Here is a 21,495-nt window from a genome sequence, read left to right as displayed (position 1 = left end):
TGGCAGTCTGGCATGAAATTTGTGAAATCAAGTCCCACCCTACATTTTCTTCTAGTTAATCATCCTGTTTAAGTGTGAAATGCATCATGATCTGGAAATAAAAATGGGTTTCAAATGCCGTTCCATGTCGACTCCAGTAAACAAACCTATTAATAGTCATGCTTAGTTAATTGCATTAGTTAAATTAGTTCATTCCAGTTAATTTTTTGATCCCCATGAGGAAACAATCTTATAAATCATACAGAATGATCTTTTTGAAAATCTAAAATAGCAGAAAGCTTTCTGTGATGGGTATGGTTTAGGGGTAGGGTTAGTGTAAGGGGAGAGAATATACAGTTTATACAGTATAAAAACCATTATGTCTATAGAATGTCCCCGTAAACATGGAAACCCAATCTGTGTGTGTGTGTGTGTGTGTGTTCTGAGCAATCAGTGATGGTACTTTGACTGGTTTTGGATGCGGTTCCCTTGCAGGCTGTGTCTGAAACATGAAACAAACTGTCATACTTCTCAAACAGGGATGTTAAGGTTTGTGTAACATTCTGCCTGGTCAGTTTTTAAAGGCAAATATGCAGCTTCCATCTGGATGTGTTTGGATGATTAAAAAAAAAAAAAAAGTATTTGGCAGAATTGTTTTGAAAAGTAAAATAGTTTATAATGTACATTTTTACGTTATCCCACCGTACACCAACGTTCAAACGTTTCGGGTCAGTAAGACTATTTTTTAATATGAATGAATACTTTTTTTCAGTGACTTTTAAAATGTTTCTATTTCAAATAAATAGGCCTACTGCTCTTTTGAACTATTCAGCAAAACATCTTGAAAAATTTCTCCAAGAGTCTCCAAAGAAAATAAAAAACAATAAGCAGCGGAATTTTCAACATTGATAATAATAAAAAAATGTTTATTAAGGCAGGAAATAAGCATATTAGAATTTTCTGAAGGATCATGTGACTGAAGACTGCTGTAAAAATCAGCTTTGCATCACAGGAATAAATTACATTTTACACTATAGGCCTACTGTATGTTACAATATAAAACAGCTATTTTAAAATAAATAAAATGCAGCCTTGATGAGCAGAAAAGACCCCAAAATTTTGAACGGTATGAATCAATCAAACATCTAGATTATATTAATCTCTATCAGAACCTTCTCAATCCTTGATCATCACCTTAAGTTTTTTTACTCCACTTGTTTATCAGCTCAAATATGTGCAATTTACAGTATTGACTGTGACAGGTCACAAACCGGGATGATTAAAGAAGAAGAAGAATAGACATTTCCTTTCTTATTTTTTCTCTCTTTATTGCTCTTGTAAACTGTATTAGATGGCGTGTCTTTCTTGTGTGATTTTTCTCATGTTGATATACTCAAATATGTAAGCAGATCTTTCGAAAGTTCTTTCTCAGTTTTCCTACTTTGTAGGAACATCTCTAAAATGATAAAATCATCATTATGTTTCTAAATGACAGTCTTTGTTATTTGGCATGAAATCATGTTTGTGCTCTCCAGCCAGACCTTTTCTGGACCTTGCCAAACTTTAATAACCCTTAATAACCCTTATTTTTCAGTGTCGATAATCACAGTATAAAGGGTGTTTACATGTTAGCATGTTACTTGCTATAAAAAATGCTCAAATTTTATGGGGGTAAATAAATACCTCCATGCTTGATTTTTTTTCAGTTATCTGGCCCATGCGCAGTTGAAGAATCCAGCCATAGAATGCATAAACAACTACTTAAGAAATTTTGTTGTAGTCTAACAGTAATTCAGCTATTTTCATAAAGCCACGTTGTGTCACACAGATTTACAGTTAAGTAAGCTGATGCCGCACACATACTTTCCTAAATGTTCTCTCTCAAATGACAATGGAAATTCGGATTCATTTTAGTGAATTGGTTCATTTGGACAGTCATCAGGGGTTACGTCCCATTGTGTAACCCACTGACCCTGACATTTAACCCTCGCAGTGGTGGACATTTGGTGTCCTTCGTCCCGACACACATCTTTCTAGGACCGGATTTGTCCTCGGGGGGGCCAAAGCAATATCACCTTGTCCTCACGGACAGATTGAGCAATAAACTCTCCACCCTATGATTCATACAAGCACCAAACAACAGAATGAGCTCTGGGATGCAGCCACCGAGACGAGATGAACAGATGGAGGAAGAGAGGTGTGTTGAAGAATGAACAGCAGCTGATCCCGCATCACATGATCAGAGCTCGCGCCATTGGATGCTGGCAGTGATTGAAGGACCCAGTGGCCAATCAGACGTCCCACGTGGAGGACCATATTGTGCCCTCAGCGGGAGGAATGCCGCTAGATAAACTGTGCCCAGATCAACAGTGTGTGTGTGTAGAACTGTACAACTCTGCATGGATTTGTCTTTCAGTCCCTCAGCAGGCGACTTTTGTCCGAATAAGTGCACAGAGATCAAACAACAACGAAATCCATTGTGTGTGCAGAGCGTGTGTGTATCAATAAGTTTTCCTTTCGATTTCAACTGAGGCAGATTCAGATTCAAATCAAATTACAGTGTATTGCTACCATTTATATGGTGTTCTGGACCAACCCGATCTAACGCCAATTCGTACGAATTTTATGAGGTGGCTAATTCATACGACCTCACTCGTACGAATTCGTAAGATTTTTGCTAAATCGTACATATTTTGCGAGTTGCCCAATTCGTATGAAATCATATGAATGACCTACACCTGACCCCACCCCTAAACCTACACTGTAAAAAAAAAAAACGTTAAATTTACAGGAAAACCCTGGCAGCTGTGGTTACCAGAGTTTTCCTGTTAAAAATACGGTAGCAACGTTTTAGGCTTTACAGACTTTTAACCGTATATAATTTTACAGCTATAAACCGTATTTCATTATCTGATATAATGTTAATTTACTGACCTTTTGAAGTATTAATATCTGTTTTTTTCCATTGTAATACACTGACAGCCAACAATCACAGCAGTGATGAGAGTCAAATGGTCAACCAAAGCTCATCATAAGCAGCTCATCCACAAGAAAGTTAATACTAATATACAGAAGCTGCACAGTGTCATTCACACAAACATTAAACACCATCATGGTAACATGTTGAAATTAAAAAAATGCAATAAGCATTAATTTAACAACATTAAATGTAACATAAAACCCTAATGTAGGCCTAACTGATTAGAAAAAAACTAAGAAAATGATGAAGAAACAGTTATTTAAAAACAAAATACATCAAATGTGAAGTGTCACGCAGGGAATTGTGGGAATGTCAATTTACATTTTTTCACTGTAAATTATACAATGACTTGTTCTTTTTCACTTCCAAAAACTGTAAATTTAACGGTATTTTACAGTAAAATTACATTAAATGTACCATTATATATATCACAGTTATTTACCGTATATAGTAAGGAAACTTTCTGTTAACCAATTAACAGTTTTTCACTGTAGCATTTTTACAGTGTTTTACCGTTAAAATCACGATCATTTTTTACAGTGTACCCATCACTGGGGTTTAGACAAATTGCACAAATTCGTACGAGTGAGTTAGCGTTGTCTAGACAGAGTGCTATTATTTTTTAGTTATTATTATTAAATCCAAAACTCAACTCAATTCAACTCAGGTCAACATTATTTATATAGCACCATTAAAAACAAAATAAAAATGTAGGTGCTGTACATAAAGTACCATCAACAATTAGCACCATGTACAACATCATTTACAACACTGAACAGATCAGACACACAGCACACAAGTTGAGTTCAACTCAACTCAAGTTAAGTTGAAGCTGAAGTAAATACAAGTGTAGAAATACATAATCTTGACTGATCAAGAAATCAAGAATTTCAGTAACACTTTAGAATACTGTTCTGTCATTAATGAATTAATGTCCACAACAATATAATTACTAGGGAGTTATCATGCTTTTCCATTTAGAATACTTATACAAATTTTTTGTTATTCCTCCAGAAGGATTTGGTAATACTTGAGTCATTACTAGTGGGTTACCATGACCTTCACTTTAGAATGAATTATACATTATGCATTATTCATGTTAATTATGAACCTGTAAAAGTTGTTCTTAGTAGTCCTCTGGGAGGTATAACAAATGTAGTTATTGATTAGCTAATAGTGAACTACCACGTTCGACTAAGTGCTATCACTTACTAATTCATTAATTAGAGTTTCTTGTTAGTAAATGGTAGTTACTAGAGCGTTAATAATGCGTTACTCATTTGTTCCTGTAGTTATTCATTAATGATGGAAAAGTATTCTAAAGTGTTACCAGAATTTCTAATAATAAAAAAATTCTAGAAAGAAAGAAAGAAAGGAAAGAAGGAACAGATGAATGTATGAGTCGAATGTAGGATGCACAAAGTAGGAGGTAGAAAAAAAATTCTCCTGTAAAGGAATCAAAACTAAACTCGTTGAAAACCATTTGCAAACTCGCGGGGTGTGAGTGCCTCATATTTCATCTTTGTTATAACATGCCGCTAGAGCAACAACAACAGATTATTTTTCTTGATTTTATTTATGTGTGTGTGTGTGTGTGTGTGTGTGTGCTTAGGTCTATGTGAATGTTCACAGCATTTATGCTAATTGGAAGTTGGATTGTTTTTGATAATGTTATTACAGGAATCTGCATTTGCCGGAATTACCTTTCTTGTGGAGACAATTAAAACCTCACTTATTTTAAGATCATATTCACACAAACACTCAGACACACACACTTTGGGTTTCCATGTTTTGTGGGGACTTTACATGGACATTATGATTTTTATACTGTACAAACTGTATATTCAACCCCCTAAATCTACCCATCACAGAACATTTTTCAAAAAAGATCATTCTGTATGATTTATAAACTTTTTTCAAAAATTTCCCACACAAGGACAAGAATTTTGCATATTGTCATCTTTGTGGGGACATTTTGTCCCCATAACAGGGTTTACCAGGACACACACACACACACACACACACACACACACACACACACACACACACACACACACACACAGGATGAATGACTTAGACTGCACCAAGTAGCCAATGCACTGATAGTTTTGGAATGTGTAATTATGGAATGGGACCCAGTCGACAGTGGACATTTTGGATGCTCAAGATAAATTAACACACACACACACACACACACACACACACTCCACGGACTTCGAATGGTTTTATATACAGGTTCGTATAAATACCTAACCCTTACAGAAATTTTCTGCATTTTTTACCATTACATTGTTTTAAATGTTATACTTTTTCATTCCATTTTACAAAAGATGAGTTTTTGTCAGATGTATCTCACTTATAGGTACATATTTGTCCACAAAGTATTACGCCCCTCTTCCTTTACATGATTAACACAATGCATGTGTTAAAGCTTACTGTGATTGTGTGTGTGTGTGTGTGTGTGTGTGTGTGAACCCTGATTTGAATGGCAGTGTGTGTCTAGAGGAATTGTTTTGACTTTTTATCCACAATGGAAAATCATGCAAAGTGTGGGAACACAATGCAAATGTTTGTGTGTGTGTGTGTGTGTGTTCACTCACTATTCTTGAGTAATGCGAGTTTTCATTAGTTTTGGATAGCTATTAACTAAATTTGTATTTGCTGAATGAAACAGCAGGGCTTTATACAGCAGCTCTTTATATAAAGTTGGATTATATGAAGTGGAATGGATTTATATAAAGTATGCCCAGTTTTATCACATACGTACAGTATACTCGTTTTTCATCTCAATTTATTAACCAATGTCTTTGCTGCTGGCTTTCGATGGTCCAATTCAACCATACTAATAAGCAAAAATGACTTTAGATAAGCATCACTTTGTGTTTAATTTTTTTATTGCTGAAGTGTTGAACTTTCTTCTCCTGCATCCAATTCTTCTGCAATCCAGAATGGCAGCACAGCTAAAAAGCTTTATTTGAGCTGCGTCATCTACTGTACAGGCATGACTTTGCTTTTCCTTCAGCCTGAGGATTATTAATTTCATTTTTTGGTGTGAAAGGGCCTTTACATTTGCCAAAAATATAACTTTTTTTTTTTGTTATAAAAAAAAAATGGTAACGCAAAGGTAACTTAACAAATTTTCTATAAAAAATAACCAAGTAATGCAATTAGTTACTTTTTTAGGGAGCAATACAATATTGTGAAGTATCTTTCCAAAGTATCTTTCCCCAACACTAATGTAAAGTAATATATATATATATACATATATATATACATATATATATATATATATATATATATATATATATATACATACATACACACACACACACACACACACACTACTGTATATAGCAAATCTTAGCTTGATTGATTGTTTGTATTCAGACAGGAACATTTGAATGTATTATACACATTAACACCATGATTTTCTGTAAAGTTGCTTTGAAATAATGTGTTTGTGAAAAGCGCAATACAAAATAAATTTGACTTGACTTGCAAGACAACTAAGGAGTAATTTTAATTTTAGGTGAATTCAAATATTAGGCTTGTGATTCTGTGTAAATGAAGTGCCGCATTTGCAATTTTGCATTGCATATTATTTGCTGATGAATGCTAATTTTTTAGTTTTCCTGCAGAAGATGTTTTTGCACATATGCAACACAATTCAGATGATGTTGAAAAATGTTTGGTTACCAACGATATTCAATATTATTTTGCGTGCGTGTGTGTTGAGTAAGAAAGTCATAAGGATTAGCAAATGATGACAACTTTCATTTTTGTGTGAACGATCCCTTTTATGCTTAGGCTTACAACTGGTGTTTAAATCACTATAGTTGCTAACCAACGTACTTGAGGAGTATCAATAGTGTGCTGCCTTTGAAACACTGTAAGGATTGAGAAGTATTCAGGTTATTCATTGCGGTGGAAGCATTACATTCAACTCCCATCAGATAACGTTTGTGTCGCAGGATTGTGTTTCTCAGTGTGTGTTTGTGTGAGTGAAGATCATCCTAATGAAAGCTCTTGTCGCTCCACACGGCTCACTAGAGGAAACCAACACACACCCTGATCGTTATCATGATATGGACTCTGTCCTACATACACACAAACACACACATAGATGGTCAGATAACACACATTTAAAGATGTGCGGGTGAGAAAAAACTTCTCTTTGTGCCATTTATTGGACATTTGATCATTTCCCAACTACACTACGAGAGCTCTGAGAATGAGTGTTTTTTTGAGTGGTTGCATACAGTATGGCTTTTAACAAGCCGCTTACAGTCTGCTCCACTTTGCAGCTGCTTCTGTTCAAGAACCGCTTACTTTTCTGACATGACATGCTACTGTTGCACAGACAACAAAGCATAAAGTGACCAAAACATGTTATATAGGCTACTAACATTTCAAATTAGCTTTTATTTTTAGAATTTCAGTTTTCATTTAGTTTGTTCAGTAAATTTTGTTATGTGAAAAATTCTGAAGTGCTTTTAAAGTATTAGTTAAGATAAAAGATTGAAATCGTGTTCCAGTGGGGGGGATGGGGGGCTTTGGTCTCCCTCGGTTGAAATCGTCCTGAGAATCGTCAGTACCTTTCTCCTCAACTTTTTTGTGAAAATAGTAAAAAAAAACAACAACAACAACATGAATACAAAGCAAATTGGCATGTGTGTTTAATACAGTGGTGTTATTAACTCAAACTAAAACTGTTAAAAATCATTCTTGGTCATTGAAATGAAGCTGAAATAAAATAAAACATTAATATTTGATGTTAAATTATTTTATATATTTTTTTACATCTAATATTTTATTTTATTTCAGCTTATTCGCTAAAATATGTTTCATATATATATATATATATATATATTATAAATGAAACAATTAATTAAAGCTAAACAGAAATATTTAAAATATATAACAAGGTAGCTTGAACAGAGTCAGTTTATTATCTTGAGTGAACAAGAATACTCTAAACATGTTTTTAACAAAAGTTGTTTTGTTGGCCTTTTATAGATTCTCAAGTATTTGTCCAAAGCTTATCCAAATGTTGTCCCAACTTTCCAAATTGAGTTATCGTTGAACAATGTTGTGCCAGTTCCCAGCATGCTTTGCAGCTTGAATAAAATCATGCATTTACTGGCTAAATTCATGCTGCAGCTGTTGTTGTCACTGTTATTTAGCTGTCATATGGTTCAGTTCATATTTTTACCGAATTAACATTTGTTGATCACCACCATGTTTGAGATTTGTGTTGTGTTGAGGTATATGTGCATCTGAAACTTTTGTATGCAGTTTATTTGCCTAGCAGGGAAAAAAAATGTTTGCCTCTTGTTTTAAGAGGCAAATACGATTCGCATCAAGTAGAAAGCTTTGAAAGTCAAACAGAATGAAAGACGAGGAAAGAGCAAGGATCGTAACCCCCTGCATTGCTAAATGCTAAACAATCTAAATCTAAATACAAAGTATTTAAGTTGACTTTAATTGGAGTAAATTAGTTGAGTTAACTTAAGTTGAATGTGATAGATTGCCTTATTTGTATTAAGTTAGGTCAACTTTTTTTTTCTTTACAGTGAATGAGTACAGTAGTTTATTTGTGAGTGTGTTTAGCACCTAATGGAGCTGTAGCGCGTGCCAAGAGGTCGTATTCACAGCAGTCGGTTCTCTCTCCAGAGTTTGTTTGCATCTGTGAGTGTTTGAGCATATGTTAACACTGACGAGTGTGTGACCTTAAAATGCTTCCTGTGGTAATTTTAATTTGAAGAAGATCCAAAACTAGTTTGAGCTAATGAGCATATTTCTGGTCTGATACCTTCGCCAGATTTGCGTCAATCCTCAAAGGAATGAAATTCCATTTGGTTAAACTTGGAGATTTTGTTTCGGAGAAAGAGAGAGAGAGAGACAGTGAGTGTGCGCAATTGGGAATGACTTAGTTTGGTAAAATTGCATGAAAGGTGTAACAGCACGTGATAATTTCTGAAAAATCTCACCCTCAATTATAGATGTAGAGAAACACATTTAGCTCAAATCCCACCGCCACAGCTGACTATGTGCTGCTACTTGTTTGTGTGTGCATGCGTGTTTAAAACGTGTCATGTTTTTCACATACTCCATGTGACTTCACAACTCCCTCTGTCACATATGCACATGATAATGGTGTGCGTGTGTGTCTTTATTCAGACCTTTTTCTTTCTGGAAGAGCATGACAGTTGTGGTTGAGTCGGTGAGCAACAAGCCCAATGCACTCGCTGACGACAGGGAATCATGGTTCAAAAAGCCCAGCGATTGCGCTGACACTGGGGATTCAGCCCTCGCCTGATCCCCTGCTTCTCCCAGGATGCCCTTCTCTGCTCTGATTGGCTGATTCCTCACATTCTGCACACATTACTGAGAAGATGCGCACACACAGACAAATTTTTCAATTCTCATGTTGTTCCAAACACATATGACTTGGAAAACAGTGAACACAACATTTTGAATGTGTCATGCTACTGTTTCCCAGACAACAAAAGCATGAGAAAACCAAAAACGTGACTGTGTTGTGAGGGTGAGTAAATCATTACTCACTTTTCATTTTTGTGGTGAACTCTCTGAAATGGAGGTTGTGGTCGTCTTTTATTCGCTATTGTGATGTATATCAGAGTGAAACGGCTTCTAGAACAAGAAAAAATGTAGGGCGGTACTTGATTTTGTTAATGAGAAATTGATTGGATGGTTGTGGTTTGCTATTGGTGGATCTCATGTGAGTGACAGGTTGCCCCGCCCTCACACAAGTATACACATCATCAGAGAAGAGAAGCGATGTCGCTACAAGAAAATGCACAGATAACAGATTTAAAAAATAATAATAATGCACAGATAATTCATTTATAATAAATACTGGAATATTCCATCCATTTTGATTTCATGGTGACTTTAAACCAGTGTTATTGTAGTATTATTTATATACTTTTATAGTATTTATTATTACATCTAATTTCAGCATTCATTTAAATTTTAAATTTAAGGTTTAGTAATTTTGTTATTTGAAAAAGTCAGAAGTGGTTTTGTTAAAATATTATGTATTTAATAATAATAAAAACTTTGTGGTGGTAATGTGGTCATGCAGAAAAAAGATTTGTACAATTACATGTCATTTAAAATATATTTGACTTGATAGTCAATGACATTAAATTTGAAACTTTTTGTTAAACTTTCATTGTTAAATCTAACTATTACAATTTTTTTTGCTAATTTAAATAAAGCTGAAATAAAATATGTATATTCTATATTAAAAATAAATGTATAATATTATATAAATGGGTATACACTACCCCCCCTCCCCCCTCCATCCTCCATCAAGAGGTGCATCATTTTTTGGTCAAGCAACCTTTTTTTTTTCTTTTTTTTTTTAGCTGGGCAGTGTATATTGCCAAGTAAGCTGAGCAGTGTTTCTGTGGGTCATATCTGTCATGGTAGTGTGTTGTCCAGTAGAAACTCTGTGCTCCAGTGTTTGGTTTTGCCCAGTCTGAAATGCTTTGGAGATTTCAGGCCTGAAGAATCTGTAAACATCAGCACCTATTCATTTCCAGTGCAGCGAGCCGAGCGCTCCGGCATTCCACGGGATCCTTTATCAGCCAGATCCCAAGAGCCACAAAAACAACGGGATTCCACAGGAAGGAAAGGAGCGAGGGAGAGACGGAGAGTGAGGTGTTGAAAAGCTTGTTTGTTACCAGGGGTTTAACTTACGTTGTGTGGCTCCTCGCAATACACCTTCCCATGGCTTTGAATCTGTAAAAGGCTTGACGTCTGTGCTGCATCTGCTAGATACAGGCTTTATATGGGTTATGCCTGTTATGGTCATTATGTGGTGTTATTTCCTAATTAACACTAAAGCAATGCTGCAAAGCATCATGGGACCCCACGTATCAGTTCCTTGACATGTGGAGTTATTTATTCTTTTACTGCCTTCAGGAGAATACTGCGCTGAGTGTTTTTCTTTTTTCTTTTGATGAGTGAAAATTTCCTTGTCAGGTGACCTTTGACCCCGGACATTCCATCACTGTCATCAGCCATCCGGAGAAATTGCTCCGTCTTCTTCAGGGAAAAAAAGTCAAACACTGTGTTGTCGCAGATCAGATCACACTAACACATTAACATAGGCTACTGTGTGCTGGTATCAAACAATAATACTGTGGTACTATGATGTAACACTGAATTATTGCCATATTCTTTATGGCACTTTATTGCTTTAATGATTAACATAATGTATTGGTGTTTGTCCAAAAACAAACAATGGCAGTATACCATGATATATTATGGTACTTTTTACTAAGCAGCTACTTGATGGCAGTTTAATTGGAGATGTTTAAGCCTTGATGTGCTCACCATAATAAATAACTGATAACCTGCAATTTTTAAAGTGATAAATCAGCTGATGCTTGGCTAATTTGAATCAGTTGTGAATGGTAACTAAAGCTAAAACAAAAATTATTACAAATTGTTAAATAAAAACTTACAAATGATCATGACTATACGATTGGCTTTGGCCTATGAAGTGTTATTTGTCCCTTGTGCCAGTCAATTTTGAGGGCAATGCTTAAATACATTTGCATAAATATTATGTAAACAAAGTTTTCAGTGTATCTGTACCATTGAAAAATCCATGCCGGTTGACCACTAAAAAAAGTGTTGTCTTCTTTTTGTGTTCATAGGTGGTTTTATAGTTGTTGAACAAAAAGAACCACTCTGAATCTTGAGTGAACTACACAGTCACCTAACCATTCTGCTGGAAGGGGAGGAGCCACACACAAACCGGCCAATCCAGAATGAGGGGAGGGGCCATGGGGGTTTTACAAGTGCTGTTATTGGCCAGTCTGCTGGAGCCTGCAACTCTAGGTGAGTCTTATACTTCCACTGAAATATTAATAACTGATGTTGTAGTCAATTTCCTTTTCCTTCTTTTTTTCCTATGCATTTTTCGGTAACACTTTACTTGAAGGGGTGTGCATAAGACTGACATGACACCTTCATAATCATGACATGACACACAGCATGAATATAAAGGCGGTTTTATGCATGTTTATGACAACTGTCATTAAGTGTCATTCGCTCAATTATGATATTTTTAATTCAAATATGACATTGTTTGAGATGTCTTTGTTATGACAACTTGATAAGCCAATACATCATAACCTGTCAGTGTCTTTGTTATGACAACTTGACATAAACCAATACATCATAACCTGTCAGACAGTGTCTTGGTAATGACACTTTGACATTACCAAAACAACATAAATTGTCATAAACATGACATAGCAGATTAATTATCAAACTTAAAGCTACAGTCCGTAGCTTTTTCCTCTTTGTCGCCATCTCTGTTCGAAATCTGTAACTGCAGTGATTCGCGGAATTATCAACTTTACGTGAGTTGTACATTGGCATGAAACAGCGCGGATGAACACATTGTTTTGAGGAGAGTGCGTGTCTGTCAATCACCGCTCCGGTGTGGATACTGTGACTGGCATTCAGAATCACAGATTCTACGTTTTGGAAGTATGACCAGCATAAGAATTTTCACATGAAAATGTCATCTGAACAAGTAAGTAACATCCACTTTTGTTTTGATCAACTATGGGGGAAAAAAACAATGAAGTAAATTGTATGTTACAATGAAGTAAAACAGTACTAATAGCAAAACAAAAAAAGCAACAACAAAGGAAACTCCGTAACAGCGTGAATTAAGAGAACAAGTGTGCTGCCGTTACACAAACTATTGAAATGTCTTACCTGTCCAGCAGAAAAAAAGCCGTCTCTGCGTGCGTTTTGAACCCCTTCAAGTCACGGAGTTCACGCCACCTTTCAAAAGCCCTGCCGAAGTTTATTCTTGTTTTCGCGAGGGCACGGTTGCAGTCTCTTTTTTTCTCTACCCACTCAGAAGTCTGGATTCTTTTTGGTTTTACAACTGTTGAATCTACAGTTGTTGTCACTGGTGATTGTCGATTCCTTTCTAGATCCGCCATAATTTTAATTATTGTGCTGCTGTGAGAAAAGGCTAAAAATGTCCACCTCCAACATGATCACACGCAATATAGCCTGCTTGCCGGGGCTCCTTCTTTATGTGTACAGATGTGACGTAATGACGCAAAGACATGCTCGAATTTCCCGCGGAAACCCACCAGTACCACTGGAATTAAAAGCATTATTACAAGCTAACCGTTTTGAATCGAGAAAAGGTAAGCAGATATTTTTGAACACTGGATGATTATGTTTATTATTATTATTATTATTTTGGATATTTTTAACTCAAAAAAGTTACGGACTGCAGCTTTATGAAACCACTTAGCTTTATGGGTTAACATTACATTAAACTGTCATGTGGTTGGTTTTGACATTAGCCGTCATGAGGCATTATTACTGTGTCATGAATATTTTTCTTGACCTCAACTACAGTGGTACAAATTTAATTTGACATTAAAATATTATAATTGCCTCATGACAGCCAATGTCAAACCCAACTACATGTATTGTTAACCCTTAAAACTAAGTGGTTTCTTAAGAATGAGAGTTAATCTGCTATGTCATGTTTATGATATATTTATGACAGGTTGTGTTGTCTTAGTAATGTCAAGTTGTCATAACAAAGACATCTCAAACAATGTCATATTTGCATTAAAAATGTCATAATTGAGCAAATGACACTTAATGACAGTTGTCATAAACATGCTTAAACCCTCCTTCATATTCAAGTAAAGTGTTACCCATTTTTCTTTGAAATAAACCAAGTTTAGTGATTTGTGCTTCATTAAATAATATAAAATATTTTTCTCATATTTGGATCGTTCAATCAAACTTGAAGGGTCATTAAAAAAAAATCCCCTCCGGACATCACTTTTGGCCATTACTTTATATATATATATATATAGCTCACTAGATTTTTGGAATGGAGAAAAAATCGATTCAGCGAAACCAGTGTACCTCTTCCTTGAAAAGAAAATGACCATAATGGGCGATTAGAGGTGCTGCCATCATTTTAGAGGATATTTGGCCACAGAATGTTGTACAGAGAGTAACGTAATTGTAGATTGGGGGAAAATAACAGAGCACAGTAAAGAAGTAGGATTCAGGCAGTGGGATTTCGAGAGAAAATTAGACATAAAGATGTCTAATAGCATGAGGTCGGTAATTATTTATTTATCATTTCTTTGTAGGTATCCATGCATTCCTGCTCGTCTAATTAGAAAAGCTAGTGTTCGGCATTGTTCTGTTTTCCACTCAATACACAACAGTCTAAGTGCACACACAACAGAAAAGCACACAAATTCCCCAATATGCTTTGACAAACAGACTTGCACAGGCCTAAAGCCTCAGAGCTTTTAAAAGCACACACATATCCACTGATTGTACAGTCTCTGACTCTGAATTGCTATAAAGAAAAAAGGAAACAGCACTCATGCATTAAAGGCAGCCATTCTTCTGAAGATACTGAATCTTTCTGCTGTAATTAAATAACCTGAAATATTGTTTTTATCCTTCATAGTGGAAAGAATAAATCACTATTCAAGCTGAGATATTGTTGTCTACAAAATGTATATTTTCATGTGAAATTTGAAGGACACTGTGTGCTACGTGACTGAAAGTTTCTCTCTAGAAGTTTTAAAAAAAGGAGGTTGCATGATCACAAAGGATAACATATCGTGAACATTTTCTTACTTTCTGATGTAATAACATTTAGATTACATATTGTGTCTCCATTGATAATATTCTAAAATGTGGATGGCGCGTGTCGGTCCAAAAAGACCGATTTTTTTATTTATTTTTTGTCAACGAAATGAATGTGGTATATTTTAGTTTGATAATGTTTTTTATTTAATATTTTGTAATATATTTTTAGGGGATTTTTATACAAAATTATATTTACGCTGTATTTATAATCCATTCTTTCACTTTTTGAGCATAGACCTGAAAATTAAATTTCCAACTTAAACTGTCGTAAATCTTGACTGATTTAGAGCACAGACTTAAAGGGGTACTCCACTTTTTTTGGAAATAGGCTCATTTTACAACTCCCCCAGAGTTAAACTGTTGAGTTTTACAGTTTTTGAATCCATTCAGCCGATCTCCGGTTCTGGCGGTACCACTTTTAGCATAGCTTAGCATACATCATTGAAGTGGACAAGACCATTAGCATTTCTAAAAAAAAAATGACCAAAGAGTTTCGTATTTTTCCTATTTAAAACTGGACTCTTCTGTAGTTACATCGTGCACTAACTGTGCGTTCACACCGGACGCGAATAGCCCGTCAAATTCGCGTCTACCGCGTCTAGTTTGACGCTTGACCACTTTGTGTTAATTCGCGTGTCAATGGCGAAATTGACGCGCGTAACAACAAAAGTTTGAAGCGAAATTTACGCGCGTCAGAGGCGAAATCCGGAGGCGAAAGTTTCGAAACCCGTTGGCGGCCATCTTTTTAGATGTTTATCGAGCATTAGCATTAGCATTATTCGAGAGAGTCACCGCTCGTATATGCTCTGGAGAGCAGAAACAGCTGCGTAGGGGACATCGTCGCTGTACTCGGGTCCACCAGAACCTCCGGAGGGTTTCAAGAGTTTCACAATTTGCTCCAGGAGCTAGGTTTGGTGGACCTAATGGTGAGGATGCTGACGAGGACAGCGTAGGCCGTATAAGCCCTCGGCCTCGAGTGGTCTATGCCTGTCGAGCCCGCGCTCTACAGCCCGGCGCGAGGTTCACCCTCATCCGCATCCACCTAATCTGTCATTTATTTTTGTTTTGATAATAAACGAAGCCAGCCTCCAAAAGTGATTAATCTGTCCTGTGATTTTTTTCTCTCTCTCACACATCACTGTCCAGACACTAACTTATATGTTGGTTGTCTTTACATTATAATAATATTTCATATAATCTAGATATGGAATAAATAGCATTCAATACAAAATGAATATGTCTCATATATTGAAATCAAGTTTTATGTGATAAAATATTTGCTTTGTTGTGCATTAGAACCACAGTCATATATTACAAAATAATTTATTGAAGCATCCAGATACTTCACCACGTGACAGCAGCAAGCAGCTAGGCTCCTGATTGGTTAACGCGGCGCGAATTGACGCAGAAGTTCAGATTTTTCAACTCGGGCGGCAGACGCGAATTCGCGTCAAACGTGTGAATGCACAAATAGCACTAACTAAATCATTCGCGCGTAACGCGCTTAACGCGCCAGACGCTCAATTCGCGCGAACTTGACGCGCGAATGAGGCGTATTCGCGTCTACCGCGCCGCGCTCTACGCCTCATTCGCGCCGCAGGAATTTTTTACGCGCGTAACGCGTCTTTGCATTGACTTAACATTGAAATCACTCGCGCCTGACGCGCTATTCGCGTCCGGTGTGAACGCACCATAAGACCGACGGAAAATGTAAAGTTGCGATTTTCTAGGCTGATATGGCTAGGAACTATACTCTCATTCCTGCGTAATAATCAAGAAACTTTACTGCCGTACCATGAGAGCAGCAGGCGCAGGCACTTAGTCCCGGTCACGTTGGAAGTTACGGAGCTGGGGACTATTTTCAGGCGCTGCGTCATATCATTGCGCCTGCTGCACTCATGGTACGGCAGTAAAGTTTCTTGATTATTACGCAGGAATGAGAGTATAGTTCGGCTGAATGGATTCAAAAACGGTAAAACTCAACAGTTTAACTCTGGGGGAGTTGTAAAATGAGCCTATTTCCAAAAAAAGTGGAGTATCCCTTTAAGTTAGATCTCTTTTCATAGACGAAACTAGGCAGAATATTGCTAAAGTGAAAAAAGTTTACAAAAGTGAACTTAAAAAAAGTAACGTAATTTTACGTGTATTGTAATGAAAAATGCATAAAAAATGCATTTTCAAAATCATGTTTTACTATAAAAACGGCAAGAAAATCAAAGCCATAAATCTAAACAAGTTGTGATCCAAATTTGAGCTTGATATCTCAAAAAATTAGCTTACAGTAAGATTTTGTTTGGCCGCCGTACCAAACGCTTCCACTAATTTGTCTCCCATTCATTTCCAATGTGGTCATTTTTGACCGCGAGTAGCACAAGTGTGACTATTTTTCACAGGACCATTTAACCTTTTCTAATCATGTCCATGATTTTTATTTGATTTTTTCTGTGTGTTCACATAGCAAGTGCCAAAAACCTTTGCCAAGTTTCGTACCATTCCAATTAAGTAAAAATTTCAAAACATACTAAACGTAAAGTTTTTCGGTCAAAAATCGACCCTATTTATTGTCTTACCACGTGTTCCTGGTTTTATAGGGTGCATGTGTCGTCAGTGGATGTTATTCAAAAGAAAAATGCCGTTTGTATTGTCATCCATCCAAAAAAGTTCAAATGTCTGTACTGATAAGCAAACTCGCTAAATCCCAGTGTTCACAGTTCATAATACAAATTGTGTATGGATAATATTGGAATAATTACGATTTGTTTTTGAAAGACGTTACCACAAAAGTATGAAGCAGAACAACTGTTTTCAACATTGATAATAATAAGAAATGTTTCTTGAGCAGCAAATCAGCATATTAGAATGATTTCTGAAGGATCATGTGACACTGAAGACTGGAGTAATAATGCTGGAAATTCAGCTTTGCATCACAGGAATAAATTACATTTTAACATATATTCACATAGAAAACAGTTATTTTAAATTACAATAATATTTCATAATTTTACTGTTTTTACTATATTTTTAATTGAAACAATTTGTTTTTCATTGCAGTCCATCACGTTGCTGAAAAGAAACTTATTTCAAAAAACATAAAACATCCTATTCCTAACTTCTGACCTGTACATGCAAACATTAGTATCTAAATGAATTAAATTGTTGGATTGAAATGAAAGCAACAATATATGCAAGAATGGTTTTATGGACAGTTTATGCAGAAATTTCTGATCGTGTGTCATGAGGTTTACACAATTTAAAAACTTCTGAGCCAGCTTTGGCTTCAAGTCCATTCACAGATGCATATTTAAAAAAACCTTCATATGCACAATTGGCACTGGATTTTCAACGTACTCTGAATTTGGAATTTAGGATCCATAGTCTACCTTAGGAGGAGTTTCCCTTTCAGACGCAAAAGTTATGGGAGGAGAGTATTTAAATGAATCATGCAAGATGATTTACTGAGGTTTGCTGGTATTTGCGCCGTTATTTACCGCCAAAAAAGCATGTTTTAAACCAGACGCTAATTTGCACGCAGAACGTTCCACTCCCATCAGGGCTTTTTTGGAATTGCACTCTCATGCTAATTTGCCCTGTTTAGTAAATCTGGCCTTTAGTATATACATTGTGACTGTACCCGTTTCTACAGATGGTATATTTGATAGTGAGGTGACTTCAAGAAAACCTCCACAGAAGTCAAATTTTAGCAGTGAAACAAGCTAATTAATCATATTCATTCTTCCTCACATATCGCAGCACAGCATACATTAGATGAGTCTTTAGCCATGTGACAGTCCTCCCACATGTGGATCTTTATCATAATTTCTATGTATTTAACAACAGATTAAAGTCAAGTTTGAGTTTACAAGAAAATAAAGACGTCACTTAATATCAAAGAGTATCTCTCTGTTTTTCACCTACTAACCTAGCTACTTTAAGCGGATTGCAAATCCGGTTTCACTGCAAAAAAAAAAACATGTTTGCATTTCCCGAGTAACTACGGAAAAAATTTGGGATGGGAGAATAAAAAACAAAACAATTTTTTGCGTTCTCTCGTGTGGCGATCCGTGGAGGGACTTTAGAGGGGAACGACTGATGATGACTACGCCACCATGGAATCTTGCCAGGAACAATAAAATGCAATTTCTTATTTTAAGCAACACAGGTTCGTTCACAGTAAATCGGCAGGAGACGTGGATACAAAAAAGGCATACATTTTATTAAAGATAAAATTGGAGTTTATAACACAGAACAAACCTTCAACAACATTTAATATAGACCACAGCAATTACACCATTTAACAAAACACACAAAAAGCGACCGAGTAGTCAGTGACAGCTGAATTTGGGAAAAAGGAGCTGAAGTTTTACAGCAGGGGATAAAAAAAACAAACACAATATGGCCTCCACGGCAAATCACTCTTCCCATACACCTGTGCTTCAACACTCACGTACACGTACACCACTCAGGACACGGCACTCGTGATGAGGCTCTACTCTACTCTCCAGCACAATGGTGACCCACAAAACTAATTAATTAAACCAACAGATCTCTCCTGTATAATCTTGTGCAAAAACACATAAAAAACACTTCAGTTCAATATTTACTCTCCTTATCAGTTACTTCGCATAACTTTTTTCTATGAACTTTCACTAATATTTCAGTAAAATTAACTTCTTTCGTTTAATACATCTGACTGTTAAATTTGACTGTATATTACTGTTTTTTCTTGGTCAAGAGCCCAACTAAAGCAAACACTGATCTCCATAATGGTGACATCAAATGAAATAAAACAACATCTAAACCTCTGTTAATTCTCAATAGGAATTTCTGTAGACGTATACAATTTTTTTTAAGTCAATCTGGTTAGTAATAAGTGAGGCTGGTAATGCTATTTTTTGGAGTTGTTTAATCATCCTCTGCTCAGATTTTGGGAGATGTAATGTCTTCTGTGGCTGGAAGTCAGTTGTAGTTCTTGTGTTTCGCTTTTTTATCTTCTTGGTGTACCTCTGTCCTTCAGTGATTCTGCTTGTTAACATCAGGTGTTCATCACTAATGCTCAATCAGTTAATTAATCACTGAATTATATTATTAACTTCAACACTGCTTCGGTGTTACTCCAACACTCTGTAAGTGTGGACAGACAATTGTTCATTTAAAACTGAAGATTTTGCAGTGGGGTCAAAAGGGTCAAATGTGTTTTGTTTTTTTATTTTTTTCCTCAGAATTAAGTGACTTTATGCTTTAAACACATCTGTAAAAGCTAGGCTGCTTTACGTAAAAACTATAGATAACGTTAAAATAACAAAAATAAATGCCCAGAATATTAAACTAGTTTGCAAAGAAACTGTTTACAAATAATTATTTTATGTTTTATGTTTATACTAGTTGTCAGCACACATTTACACACATTTTTCCTGGTGTTTTGTTATTTTCATTGATAATTATGTTATTGATAATTTAGCAAACTAGGTACAAATTTTTATATTTTTGAAAGAAGTCTCTCATGCTCCAAATCAACATATCAGAATGATTTCTAAAGGATCACGTGACACTGAAGACTGGATTAAAGATGCTGAAAATTCAGCTTTGCATCACAGAAATAAGTTACATTTGAAATTTTTTATCAGTACTTTCTACTTCTTTAACAGTAAAAATCAAGTACTTTTTTGATTCTACTCGGATAAAATTAGAATATAAAAAATGTAATCACTGGGCCAGACACACAGAGTATGTTTTAAGTATGAAACATGATAAGTATGTTTTAAACTTATCAAATATATCTACACACATTTAGAGTGTATTACATCTGGATGGAGGATATAATATGGATGAGTTTGTTTTTAACTTCCAAACATTTCACACAGTCGAAATCAAGAGACCAAATGGTACTTTTTTGGTTTTGTGTTTACGGCATTTTCACAGTAGATCAGTGTCAGTACTAAACACACAACTTTCACTGCAATAGCGGCATTCAACACTGAAAAGGTTTAAAGTGGCAAACACAGGACGACATGTTTAACTGGCAAAAACATCCATCTGACACATACACAGACCGACAATTAAACAGTATAATGCAGGTGGACTGTTGAGGACTCAAGAAGACAAAAGGATCAAGATGCCCTTCCTTATTATGTCTATGTGTATCTGTATGTTTGACACATACCTACACTCCCTCTCACATGCACATTGAATAAATAACCTGCTTCTTCATCTACGCCATGATGCAACCCTGAGGAAACTCGGTGCCGTCTGAAGCAGTGTGTTTTTGTGTCTGCGGTTTCCTCGTCTTCACTCCAGTTGCATTCTGATGTTCCTCCATACCAGAAAAACCTCTGTTGTGTGTCTTTGACTTTATAGCATTTTAATTTTTAGGGTGTATTCACACCAGGAAAGTCCGATAGTTCACTTGCTTTGGTCCGGACCAAATAATTTTTTTTTTTTTTTTTTGGTACGGTTCGCTTTCACACTGCTCTTTTTGCAAGTGAACCAAAATTTGTAAACAAAACCACACGTGTGCTAAGGTCGTCCATTCATTGGACAAGGATTCTCAAGTAGGGAAATCAGGAAGTGCAAAAAAGGCTCAGCATGGGGATATTTCGTACTGCAATATTTGTTATTTTACTAATTTTGTGTTATTCTGTGCTACATGGACATCTGCCCAAATGTTAATAAGGCAGCTCGTCTCTTCGAAGCTCCAGGTCAAAACCACGACTCATTTTATCAAATGTAGTAGGCTACAACAGATCACTTTCCCATAACGCAACTCCGACTACGGAAGCCTGTTAACTCAAAGGCGCAGTGCTTTCTTGCAATTGGGTCGGTTCATGTTCACACCG

The 21,495-nt window shown here is 36.0% G+C and overlaps 1 protein-coding gene across 37 annotated transcripts in view; it reads left to right on the top strand.

Moving 5' to 3' along the window:
• Positions 1–21,495, top strand: part of LOC130082286 (adhesion G protein-coupled receptor L3-like) — a 357,233-nt gene that overhangs the window by 82,772 nt on the left and 252,966 nt on the right. For all 37 annotated transcript variants that reach the window (XM_056247124.1, XM_056247125.1, XM_056247121.1 and 34 more), the window contains exon 3: positions 11,653–11,836. In XM_056247124.1, coding sequence (XP_056103099.1) covers positions 11,767–11,836 — 70 coding nt within the window. In that variant the 5' untranslated portion in view covers positions 11,653–11,766. The remainder of the gene's footprint in view (positions 1–11,652; positions 11,837–21,495) is intronic.

This window comes from Rhinichthys klamathensis, unplaced genomic scaffold (assembly GCF_029890125.1).
Source record: "Rhinichthys klamathensis goyatoka isolate OS25496 unplaced genomic scaffold, OSU_Roscu_1.1 h1tg000042l_1, whole genome shotgun sequence".
In the NCBI taxonomy this organism is placed as follows: domain Eukaryota; kingdom Metazoa; phylum Chordata; class Actinopteri; order Cypriniformes; family Leuciscidae; genus Rhinichthys; species Rhinichthys klamathensis.
Note: the sequence above shows the minus strand (reverse complement) of the source record. Positions and strands in the feature narration are given on the sequence as shown.